At 32.1% G+C, this 13,699-nt stretch overlaps 2 protein-coding genes across 2 annotated transcripts; one reads left to right on the top strand and one right to left on the bottom strand.

The window, feature by feature from the left end:
- Positions 1–567: 567 nt before the first annotated feature.
- Positions 568–3,658, top strand: LOC139507483 (tripartite motif-containing protein 2-like). Its single transcript, XM_071295760.1, has 2 exons — positions 568–678; positions 1,874–3,658. Exon 2 carries the CDS (start codon positions 1,877–1,879, stop codon positions 3,539–3,541), a length of 1,665 nt encoding a protein of 554 aa, XP_071151861.1. The 5' UTR covers positions 568–678; positions 1,874–1,876; the 3' UTR covers positions 3,542–3,658.
- A 4,521-nt stretch (positions 3,659–8,179) lies between these two features.
- On the bottom strand, positions 8,180–13,692 carry LOC139507484 (uncharacterized). The gene is made up of 2 exons (XM_071295761.1): positions 12,693–13,692; positions 8,180–12,383 (listed from the first exon to the last, which is right to left on the bottom strand). Exons 1-2 carry the CDS (start codon positions 13,634–13,636, stop codon positions 11,549–11,551), a joined length of 1,779 nt encoding a protein of 592 aa, XP_071151862.1. The 5' UTR covers positions 13,637–13,692; the 3' UTR covers positions 8,180–11,548.
- Positions 13,693–13,699: the final 7 nt, after the last annotated feature.

The raw sequence follows: 13,699 nt of genomic DNA, 5'->3' as shown, positions 1-13,699 counted from the left end.
CTAACCTTCGTTTTGTGGTCATAAACCTTGTGTTTTTTAATTTCATTGATTTCTATTTACTTATACTAAAGTTATTGTGCGAAAAACCAAGAATAATGCTTATTTGGACCCTTTTTAGCCCCTAATTTCCTAAACTGTTGGGACCAAAACTCCCAAAATCAATCCCAACCTTCCTTTTATAGTCATAAACCTTGTGTTAAAATTTCATAGATTTCTATTTACTTATACATGTTATACTAAAGTTGTAGTGCGAAAACCAAATGTCTTCTGACGACAACGACGACACAGACGACGACGCCTACGTGATACTAATATACGACCAAAAAATTTTCTATTTTTGCGGTCGTATAAAAATTATCAGAATTGGTAAATAGAAATAGCAAATAATGCCTCCCCCCCCCCCCCCCCCCCCATCCCCCCCTCTTTCTGTATGTAGAATCAATTTTAAACAAGAATAACAATTTTCCTTAATAGAAATTTAAATCCCACTGATGTCCCGATGATTAAAATCTATTTTTAGCTTTTATTATTTGGATCAGTTATTTTCCATGTCATTTAAATATTTACTGATAAGTTAACTTGAATCAAGGATAGGCGTGTCCTAAATAACTTCCTTGTTAGTTGACATTGAACAAACGGTGAAAGAGAACTAAACTTTTGTCATAACAAAATCAACAGGTATCTGGTTAAATTAATAGTTATTTTATTTAATGACTAGCTATAGGTATAAAATACAGGGTAATGTGTATGTAACCTATGTGCATACATTGTAAAAAATATGTCTTTTTGTTGAAAGGAGTAGGTTCAGTAAGGTTCTAAAATGTCCCCCTTTTTAAGCGTAAATTTCAAGTTAGGATTTATTGAGCAATATCACAATAAATTAAAGCTAATACAAATAAGCCATTTTGTTGAAAATTTACGTTTCTGTGTTTTATAATGATGTACTAATATTGATTTTCCACAAAAAAATAAATGAAAATGGCAAAATTTCCATAGATTATTGGACAGGAAACATAGAGGGCATAAATGGACAACAAAGATCTTTTAAAATAATGTGTGTAAGGATATTTCATGTCTTTTTTTAAGATTTAGTTTGTCGACGATCATTGACAAAAATAGTTCTATTTAACTTTCTTACACGTCTCCAAGTCAACTTAAAACATTTTTTTGTCTTGTAACATTAAACTTTATAATCAGGGCCAAATATTGCCCTTACCGTACTAACTCCTTTATAATCTACAATGTAATCTATCATTTTTACCTGTGTGATTGAGAATTATATATTCAAATTAATTTTGTTGTATGTAATTAACAAGAAAGCACAGCTAGTGGCCAATACAACAGGGTGAATCAATGCAAGATAAACAAATAAAATATACAGCAACAAACGACAAACATTGAATCATTCAACAAGTCCCTGTCCCTAGTCAGGAGCCTGTAATTAAGTGACTGGAGTTTGTTGTACATTAGGCCAAATAAAAAAGTATGTGTGGTTCCAGTTACATCTGAAAAGAAGTTAGGGTAGGTAGGTAGGGATTTTTTTTTTATTTTATGTTTTTTTTTACATCGAGTCTATGGGAGCAGCATTCTGACTTTAACAGTGCTTAATGAAAAATGACCAAAAAAATCTTTAGGGTAGGCTATTTTGAAGCTGAAAAAGTAGGGACGGTAGGGTTACTGGAACTACACATATATTTTTATTTGGCTTTATATTTGCTTTCGTTCATTTTTTGTCCATAAATCAGTTTGTTAAGTTTTCTCCTTTGAATTTTTTTACATTGGTCATTTCTGGCCAAATATCATTATCCATTCACCATTAACTATTTGGACCTCGACAAGAATGCAAAATAATTTCTATCTTGGAAATTTTCAGGTCATGGCATCCAGTAAACCTATTCCATGTGGACCTTGTATAGAAGGAAAAGTTACCACTAAAGCTGACATCTGGTGTTACAACTGTGATGAAGGATTGTGTTCAACATGTTCTGGTCATCACAAAAGATATAGATTGTCACGTGATCATACGACTGTTGATATTAAAAGTTATAACCCTTCTGTCCGAGCTATCAAAACAGAATGTGACAAACATGGTCAACAGCTCAACTTATATTGCCCGAGTCATTTAATGCCTTGCTGTGATGAATGTATTTCCAATAGTCATTCAAAGTGTATGGGAATAAAAAGTTTAGCTAGCATTGTGGAAATAACCAAGATTGAAAAAAAGAAAAAATCAGTAGAGAAAGATGTCAATTCCATCTTACATATCTTAGATAAAATTGTAAATAACAAATCACAAAACATTAAAAGAGGAGAACAAGAACATAAAAGCATTAAGGAATTCATTGTAAAAATACGCAATGAAATAGATGAACATTTAACCCACCTAGAGAAGAAGATCTACCAAGAAGCAGATACCATCTTGAATCAGGAAAAATCAAAAGCCACAGATTTAATAGCTGAAATTGAAGGAAAACAGAAAAACTTAAAGAAAATGCAAGACCAACTACATACAGTCATACCCCATGCCTCAAAACTCAAATCATTTCTAGTTGTACATCAGATTGAACAACAAGTACATCAATGTCAACGATACATAGATGATCTGGACAAAGACGACAGGGCAAAAGAATTTAACATCAAAATGGAGAAAAACAATGAAACTGAAAAGATAATAAAAAAGTTAGGATCCTTAGGAGAATTAACTGTTGTGAAATCAGATATGGATTTGAATACAGAAACAGGTGTGAGAAGGGAAGCACAAGTAGAATCACAAGAACAATCAAACATAAACAACATGACCATCAACATTGAGAGAAAGATAAAGATCAACATTGGAAATATCAGTGACATGATTTGTCTGATGGATGGAAGACTTATAATAGTGGGAGTGGGTGACAAAGTTAACCTACTTACTCCTGATGGCAAACTACTGAAAAAGTTACCTATACCTAGTAAAGCCTGGAGTGTAACACAGATCAATCAGGACACTATTGCCCTAACTTATCCTACTGAGATAGCCATTAAGATCTTCAATATGGAGAATGAAACAGTTACCAAAGTTATCACATTAGACAAAGATTGCTGGGGATTATCATCATCAGATGATTCTCTTGTTGTAGGTTTGAGTGATGATGAAATCCGTATTATAGACTTAGATGGAAATACACTAAAGTCAATACAAGTTAAGTGTAAATCAGACCTGAAGTACCTTGTTTATTGTAATGACAGAGTAATCTATAGTGACTATTTTGGTGAAGCAGTATACTGTGTGGATCAATCAGGTCAACAGATCTGGCAATATAAACAGGATTTATCAGGACCAAGGGGACTTTGTACAGATACTAATGGTAACATTATAGTAGCAGATTACAACTCTCATAGAATAATAGTTATATCAAAAGATGGAAAGGAGAGTAAAGTACTGCTTAGTGATGGACTGGAGTGTCCTAGATGTATTTGTTTGAAACATTGTGAATCTTCAGGTTTTATATGTGATGTCGTAGGCAAAAACCTGACAAAGTTCAATTTCTCATCTAAATGAAATATACACTGGGGAGTCAAATGATTTTACCTGACTTACCTGACCTAAATGTACTACAACTAACAACTTGTTATTTCTATTTATTTAATATCATTATATACAGAATCAGTAAACTTATTTGTTTGTTCAATTTTTACATAAATTAGGCCCTGGTTTTCTAGTTTGAATTGTTTTACATTGTCATTTAGGGGCCTTTTATAGCTGACTATGAGGTATGGGCTTTTCTCATTATTGAAGGTCGTACGGTGACCTATAGTTGTTAATTTCTGTGTTATTTTGGTCTCTTGTTGAGATTTGTCTTATTGGCAATCATCTAATTTTTTATATAAGTTGAGTCTGTTATCAGTTATTTTGGAATATATCCTGTGTTAGATCTCTCCATCATGTTTATAATTTTAAACATCTATACTTCTAAAATATTGATATCCAATTTGACAGCTGTCACGATGTTAAAAGAGAGATTCAAAGGATACAATGTTAATTAAGAATAATGTAGGACAGATTAAAAACAACACCACTCTGGTCCTATTGTTTTCCACATTTGACCCCTGGTTGGAAAATTGACCCAAGTTCAAATTTTATGGAGTTCAATTTTCTATATGTCACCAATAGTTTACATGGTATTTGTCACATGAAGTTTTCAGTTGTAGTTAGAAAACCAGGATGGATTCAAATATAAATAGTTTGAAAGCATAGAAAACTGTACCTTACAATTGCATTCATGACTGAATCAGATGACAATACATATACATTGACAAAAAATCTGGGCTAAAACACCCTAGTACTTTTCTGATCCTCAAGGTTTAAACAAGTTTGCACACCCTGAAATGTCTTATTAAAGTTAGGAGATGTGATATGATTTCCAATGAGATAATTATCAATCAAAGTTGCATGCTTTTTCTTGAACCATAATCAAGTACTAATTAGGGGGTGAAGGTCAAGTGAACCCTGCCATACAGACATACCTTACAAACATTTCATTCGTCAAATGTAGTTGACCTACTGATTAATGTACCTGGAAACATAAGAAAACCAAAAAAATAACGATTGAACATTGAAAATGAGATCAAGGTCATAAGTTCTCTGCCAGACAGACATGTATAACTCTTAATAGTCTATATATCAAATATAGTTCAACCAATTGTCTAATCTACCTGATACATTGAAACCAGATGCTTCGCAGGGTGCAGCTTTAAACGACCGCAGAGGTTGAACCCTGAACAGTTGGGACAAGTATGGACACAACATTCAAGCTGGATTCAGCTCTAAATTTGGATTGTGATTAAATAGTTGACACAGCATAGGTTTCTGACCCAGAATGAATGTGGTCTAATGAACTTAAAATTTTTTTTTTGCCTTTGAGCAATTCACTATGCTGTTTAATATTATTTCCCTAAAAAATTATTTGAAGAAATTTTCTTTTTATTTATGAAATCTGAAATGAGAAAAAAATGAACCTCCCCCCACCCAATTTTTTTTTCACATGTCCCTTACCCTTATTCCAAAACTAGTCTCAATTCAAATTTCTAATGGAGTTTGCAATAATAACTACTCATTTAAATACAGCATAAAATATTAAAATGTAAAAAAAGTGCTTGTTATCAATGAATTGTAAAGATTGTTGTAATTTATCAGTTGGTAGTAAAAGTGAATATACATTGTATATTGTATAAAACAATGATTTAAGTTGATTCAACTACTATTCTGGACAAAAAAGATAACTCCAATTGAAAATTTCTTGCTATTGCGCAATATTGTGCAATTACATATTTCTTGCTATTGCGCAATACTGTGCAATTGAAAATACTTGCTATTGCACAATACTGTGCAATTGAAGATTTCTTGCTATTGTGCAATACTGTGCAATTGAAAATTTCTTGCTATTGCACAATACTGTGAAATTGAAGATTTCTTGCTATTGCTGAATACTGTGCAATTGAAAATTTCTTGATATTGCACAATACTTAATATAATAATATTGGATTCTGATTTGAACCAACTTGAAAACTGGGCCCATAATCAAAAATCTAAGTACATGTTTCGATTCAGCATATCAAAGAAGCCCAAGAATTCAATTTTTGTGAAAAATCAAACTTAGTTTAATTTTGGACCCTTTGGATTTTTAATGTAGACCAATTTAAAAACGGGACCAAAAATTAAGAATCTACATACACAGTTAGATTTGGCATATCAGAGAACCCCAATTATTCAATTTTTGATGAAATCAAACAAAGTTTAATTTTGGACCCCGATTAGGGGTTTGAAAACTGGGCAAATAATCAAAAATCTAAGTACATTTTTAGATTCAACATATCAAAGAACCCGAAGGACCCTTTGGACCTTAATGTAGATCTAGACCAATTTGAAAACGGGACCAAAAATTAGGAATCTACATATACAGTTAGATTTGGCATATCAAAGAACCCCAATTATTCAATTTTTGATGAAATCAAACAAAGTTTAATTTTGGACCCTTTGGGCCCCTTATTCCTAAACTGTTGGGACCAAAACTCCCAAAATCAATCCCAACCTTCCTTTTATGGTCACAATAACTTTAGTATAAGTTAATAGAAATCTATGAAATTTTAACACAAGGTTTATGACCACAAAAGGAAGGTTTGGATTGATTTGGGGAGTTTTGGTCCCAACGAATTGGTGACCAAAAGGGACAAAAATGAAACTTCGTTTGATTTCATAAAAAAATGAATTATTGCGGTTCTTTGATATGCCAAATCTAACTGTGTATTCAGATTCTTAAGTTTTATACGACCGCAAAAGTTGAAATTTTTTTGGTCGTATATTGGTATCACGTTGGCGTCGTCGTCTGCGTCGTCTTCCGAAGACATTTGGTTTTCGCACTATAACTTTAGTATAAGTCAATAGAAATCTATGACATTTTAACACAAGGTTTATGACCACAAAAGGAAGGTTGGGATTGATTTTGGGAGTTTTGGTCCCAACAGTTTAGGAATTAGGGGCCATGAAGGGCCCATATAAGCATTTTCTTGGTTTTCGCACTATAACTTTAGTTTAAGTATATAGAAATCTATGAAATTTTGACACAAGGATTATGACCACAAAAGGAAGATTGGGATTGATTTTGGGAGTTTTGGTTCCAACAGTTTAGGAATTAGGGGCCATGAAGGGCCCATATAAGCATTTTCTTGGTTTTCGCACTATAACTTTAGTTTAAGTATATAGAAATCTATGAAATTTTGACACAAGGATTATGACCACAAAAGGAAGATTGGGATTGATTTTGGGAGTTTTGGTTCCAACAGTTTAGGAATATCTTTATAAACATTGTTATTCGATGACAACTAAGCTTATAATGTGTACACTGAAGATTTCAACCATATTCAAATATTTTTAGATTGTTCTTTGCTGATCATTTGTGCTATTTAGAGTTTCTCTATGGGAGATAACTCTTATAATGGTCAATTATAGATTTCATAATGTTGATCTAGTTGTAAATCCTATCTTGCTTATAATAATAGTAATTCAGAGTTTTCTGCTATTCATTACAGCTTCGGAAAAACACAAAAATGGTCTTTCATATTTGCTGTAAAAAAAATGGTGTTCTCAACTACTCCTACATTATTGGCTAGGTTTACAATTTGGTGTGTTTTTTTAAACAAGACTGATCACTCTGAACTGTCTCACCTGCTGATCACTTTGCTTATCATGGTTGAACTTTTGTTGAAAGTGTAATTTAAAGGTTTCACTACTAGTATCATTTAAACTTAACATTATCAGTGATCCATGTAAATGAGGTCAAGGTATGAGAAACCCTACCAGACACCTTATAATCATACCATACATCAATTATAGTCAGTATATTGTTTTCTATGTACATGTACAATAAGAAAAACAGGCATAATATAGAAACTTAACCTTGACAAATGAACAATATAAAATGGGGTCAGGGTCATATGAACCATGCCAGACAACACAGACTTCACTTACACCATACAATCATTCCATACACCAAATAGAGTTGAAATATTACTTGTCTGAGAAACAGATATAACTTTGAAAAATGAACAATGACCAATCAACCATAAAAATAAGGTCAAACTCTACCAAACAGACATGTACACCTTACAATAATTACATACACCCAATACAGTTGACCTTTTGCTGATAATATATGAGATGGGGACTTGACCATTCAAACTTAACCTTGGAAGTGGATTCATAAAATGAGTTAAAGGTGAGATAAATGCTGTCTGACAGACATGTAGACCTTGCAAGGATCCCATATACCAAATATAATTATAATATTACTCACAGGGTAATCATGACAATATCCCTATGATTTTGTTTCAAGCAGTCATTTTAAGTTTGGTCCCAGTATAGTTTCAGAGATTTTTATAATTAGCATCAAGGAATAGTGGTGGTTATAGCTCATTTAAACCTCTAAGCCTTATGAGCTAAAAAGTGGTGAAAAAGCATGAAACTTCAAGTTCTTTGCAATGTCTCTGAAGTATATAGACCGCATGCCAAAACATCAGCAAACATATTAACTCATATGAAAGAATCCTTCCCTTTCAGACCAAATGTTTTGTCATGATGTACTACATGTACCTGTTATTGGATAATTACAGTTTAATATGAAAAATCAAAATAAAATAAAACTACATAATATTGCAATTTATTTTTGAAAAAGAAAATAGATAAAGCCAAAAAAGCAGCACTCTAAAGTCAATTTCCTATACAAATATAAAATACAACAACACAAGTGTTAACATATTCCTAAAGTCAGTGTCCTATACAAGTATAAAATACAACAACATGTGTTAACAAGTGTTAACATATTCCTAAAGTAAATTTCCTATACAGATATAAAATACAACAACATGTGTTAACATGTGTTAACATATTCCTAAAGTGAATGTCCTATACAAGTACATGTATAAAATACAATATTACTTGTTAACATATACCTACAACAGCCTGGTTGCTCCTTTATATTCCTGTCCTTAAAACATCAAACAAGGACATTTGATTCAACAAAAATTATAAAATTATTAACATATTTATATTATAAAATAAAGCTGCAATTTTTTTATGCATTCTTATCAAAGGAGACAAGAAAGTAAAATATAAAGTTAGAGTTATCTCTCCTTGTATAGTAGAGATCCTACAATTTTTCCCAGTTCTTACATGCCCATCTTTTATCAAATTTGGATGAAAGTACCATGTAAAAATAAATAAAAGTAACATTTTTATATCTTTAATGGGTAGTGATGGAAAGAATTACTTATAGACAGACAATCAATTTAACTTCAAATTATCAATGATTATCAATAAAAGTCTGGAAAGGAGGGTCCATCATTTTTTCATTGATCAGTCTTTAATTTTTTTTCTTCTTCCTCTATCAATTTTGCCCATTATTCTCTATTCTTTATATATAATTTAAAATTTTCTGTTCTTCATTTTTGAAGTCTAGTTTTTCTCTATTCTTTTTAACAGATCTTATTATTTTACTTGTATATATATATATATATAACAATCTGAACCAACATTACTTTAATAGTGCTCTCAATTAAAAAAAAATTGGATTCAAAATTGTACATTTCTTTTTTGTCTAATTAGTTAGCTCAGCGATAATTTAAGCATTTCAAACGGATCTGCCTTTGAATATATTAATTAACATTGTAAGTTTTTGACGATTTTTAGCATTGGAAATAAGATGTTGTTTGATTGCCAATGAGACAAATCTCTACCAGATACCATATACATGTATTAGCATGGTCTTATCAAAGAAAAGTAACATTGCTAATTTTAAATTCCAATTGAAAGAGAAGTTTCCCTCTTTTTATTTATCAAAGGGAGATAATTCCTGATTCATAGGTTTAATTTTCCAACACCACATGTTTTGATACATTGAACAACATTTTCTCAATTAAAATATTTAAGTTCTTGTGCTGTTCTTCTACATAAAAAAACTGATCAAAATTGTCTTTACATCACAATGTCCAATTATCACACAACAGTTTGAGTAACTATGGAAATATGTATTGACAAAATTACAGTTACTATGCTTATTTATGTACATTAAAACAACAATAACTGTTATGACCTGCATGTAAAAAAATTCTAAACAACAAAGAAAAAAGTATTTTTTTTCTTTAATGTTTAAAGTGTAGTGTTTATAAATTGTTATTCATATTTTCCTCTTTGAAATCTCAAAAATTGTCTTATACCAAGTTTAAAGATAGCAGCAAGTCACCAGAATCTGCAAAATTTACCACAGACAATTGTTTTTTTAACAGTGCAGATGTTTTCAAATTATATAAAATCTATTGGGAATCACCTTTAGGTTCTTCCAACTTTTCCATGTTTATTTGAAGAATCAATAAAACCAAACAATCTGTTGTACAAAAAAAATAAATTCTCTGTAAAATTGTAAAGTTTCAAATCTTATAAAAAATTGCAGTGATTAATAACAGTTACTTCACAATATGTCCAACAAAATTTACATATATATCCCATTTTAACAACAAAAATGTTTATTAAAATTTACCATTGTATTCTGTTTTAACAATCAACATGATCAATACATTAAGCCAACAATATATATATATGTAATTTAAAGTCAACAAGTAGCATATAAAATCTGTGACCTATTAAATAATTGTTTTTTAAGTAGGTCCATGTACAGTAGCTGTGGAACTGTAGCTTTAAGGTCCTTATGATTTTTTTGACAATTTGCAGACCATATGTTATGGTTTGTTTAGGGTCCTCAAATGTCAAAAGATATCACATCTACAGAACATACAAAGTGATTTAGTTTAAAATTCAATGTTGTCCATTTTTTAAAAGCACATGTAGTAATAATAAATAATGCAATGACCCTATCTACTATCCCCACTCTTTCTTTCCTTTTTTTTTTGGGGGGGGGGGGAAGAGAGGGTCCCTTGAAAAACTTTTTCAACTTTCATGAAAAATCTTGTTCAATAAAATGCATTTACTGCAGAAAAAAACTTGGGTTTGTCTTATAAAAGTTAAGAGTCAAAGCAATTTATTTGTATAAAAACAAAATTCCTCCATAAAAGATGACTGTTCAATGCATAAAGCTTCAATCAGAGTTTCCCCAACTTTAATTAATTTGTATATTCAAATTAAACATATAACCTGTAGATGTACATTGTATTACACAATGTTTTCATGATTTTGTTCTTTGGAAAACTTCAATGTTTAAGGAAAACCCATTTGAGAGTCTCTTGAAAAAAAATTACAGCTTGAATTAATTGTCTAAGGTGGTACCCAACACTACAGGGAGATAACTCTGTAAAATCAGCTAAATATTTAATCATGTTCATTAATTAAGGAAAGATTAATATACATGATATAAGCTTCTAAATGATCTAAATTAGTCATGTTAGTGTTTGTCAAACTGCTCTATATCCAATGAAAAGTGATTGGTTCAAGTTTTTTGAAAATTTTATATTTTTTTCAAACGGTCAAAGTAAATATTTTGTAAAAATTTTATGAAAATTAAACGAGCCAAATTAATTTAGTCCAAGGTGTTGGATACCACCTTAAGATAATTCAACCATGATATTTTGTGCAGATACATGCTTAATGTTTAAGAATATATGTTGACCTTTTGACCTAAGCTATCATTTGATTCCAATTAACAATTCAATTAAGAGGGTAAAAAAATGACAATACATGTATAAATAATTTCATTCAAAAGTTCTGTACAAATATTGAATTAACAAAACTAACCTAGATTAGTATTACACATGTACTAGACATACATATGTAATACCTCTGATTGAATTACATACAGGATCATATACTAGAAAAAAAGTACATGATAAATATACAAATATATCATTTTGAATAAAACAGCGAACATATACAATATAAATCAATGTTTTTGTATTTAAATGCTTTTGGCTGATTTAGCTTAAGATGACACATTTTCAACTGGCCATGTATAGCTAACAATGCCACATTTTTAACTGTCCATTTGTGGCTAAAGATGCCACGCTTTTAACTGTCCATATCTGGTTCAAGATGCCATACTAGATGTGCAGTGAATTCTAAACGGTTGCCAAGTTTTTTCATACATTTTCTGCATGTGAATGGGTCGGTGTCGTCAGCAGAGTGGAGCGAGTTGTGTAACAAACACATGGTATAATCCTCAAACCAAATACAACAATGCTCGCATTTACTTAATTTCTTCTCCTTCTCTTTAGAGATTGTTTCTTGGACAGGAGACACAGTTTGGCCTGGTCCAAGGCTGGCTGTTCCAACTATGTAAGGAGAAAAGTTCTTGGCTTCTAGATTACTATTGATGTTGTCTGTTTTTGAAGCCATGGTGGCACTCCGTATCATAGGATTCTGCATTTGTCTCAGCCGAGGAGTTGGTATTTTCATGGCTATTTTGTTTCTCATTGCAGCTTTATAACTAGCAGGACCGAAAAGTTTCATTTTAATACCTTTGTTTTCCGCTGGAGGCCCTGTTAACAAATTCTGAACTGCGTTTTCACCAAGATTCCCTGTTTTTGAGTCATCTTGGTCCTCATCATACTCATCCTCATCCTCCTCCTCTTGATTTTCTCCTGCGATATCATCAACGTAAGATGAATTAGTATCGTCTGCCTTGTATGAGTAATCCATACTGTATTCCGGACTTTCTGGTTCCTTTTTAATATGAGATGGGAGTATAAACATGTTCATTCCATCTGACAAGGTATCTGCCTGGTAATTCTCTTCCTGCATCTCCTGTGGCGGAGGAGATCGGGCATATTTTATGGGATAGCTGTATGTGGCCACTTGGGGCTTCTCCAACTGCGCTCCTTGTTTTGGAAGAGCTACTGCCAACCTGAAAAAATAAACTAAACATATAGCATAATGTAATGAAAAGTATTATCAATGTTGTCTTTCAATGTCTTAAAATTTTAAGCTATTTTTGTATTAAAACCATCATACATTTTGTACTTTTTCCTTTAATATGTCAGTAGGTTGCTGCATCACTTTCGTATAATATAAAATTATTTTGTTTTCAATGTCCATGATGTTAGAAAAAAAAAAAAAATTTGGAGGTAAATACTGGTCCAACAGATTTAAGCCATATTCCATTAAAAAAAATATTGTGTCATAAATATATTACATAGTATTATCTATTATTAACCTGTGTGTTTCATCCGACACTGAGAATCCATCCATTTTATTAGTGTAGCCATTGTTTCCACCTTGGGCTGCATTCACTACTTTGAGTAAGTCATCTGGTGCAGGTTGGGGACCAAGACTGAATTTAGCCAAACCAATCATGGGTGTAGTTTGGTCACCATTCTCTCCCGGTTCTTGTTTAATAACCATTCCACCTTCTACAGCAGGCCCTTCATTTTTCCCGTAGATCGAGATGTGTAGATTTTTATGAGCATGAAGTTTGGTTATTTCGTCAAATGCTTCACCGCATCTGTGACATGTATAGACAGTAGACACACCATGTGACTGTTGAAGATGAGAATGCAGAGTTTGTCTACGGAGAAACTTCTGACTACAAAGACGACACTGGTTTCTCTGCTTCTGTGGCATGTGAACTTTTAAATGTTGTTTGACATGATCAGAGCGTGTGAAACGTCTACCACAAATGTTACAAGCATACGGACGTTCACCACTATGAACACGCACATGGCGCTGAAGTTTTGATGGAGTTGAGTAGGTCTTTGAACAAACATAACAGGAGTGACATTGGTTTGATTTTCCACGTGCATGTGAAGCAATGTGTTCCTGCATTTCATCGGGAGAATCGAACTGCCTCGCACAATATCGACACATGTATTTTGTGACTACTTTGACAGAGTACTTGCTAGAATTTGGCCCTGTTTTAGTTCTCTGCTCAGTTTGTATACTTATTCCATCTAAATTATCTTCATCCTCATCCATTTTCTCAATTTTAATTCCGTGACTATTTGGGTCTACCCCTGTCTCATCTTCATCTAGAGGTTCTTGTTTAATTTTAGGCTGGTTATTTCTGACAGTACTTTTAACAGTGGACATAGCATTTTTTGCCAACATTCGAGTAATTTCACTTTCAACAGCGGATTTAATGTAATCGTCTGAGTTATCCATCTTGTATACTAGTTAAGTGATCGGCTCAAGCATATATTGGTTACTTCATACCATGACAATTGT

The sequence above is a fragment of the Mytilus edulis genome, unplaced genomic scaffold (assembly GCF_963676685.1).
Source record: "Mytilus edulis unplaced genomic scaffold, xbMytEdul2.2 SCAFFOLD_2401, whole genome shotgun sequence".
Taxonomy (NCBI): Eukaryota; Metazoa; Mollusca; class Bivalvia; order Mytilida; family Mytilidae; genus Mytilus; species Mytilus edulis.
Note: the sequence above shows the minus strand (reverse complement) of the source record. Positions and strands in the feature narration are given on the sequence as shown.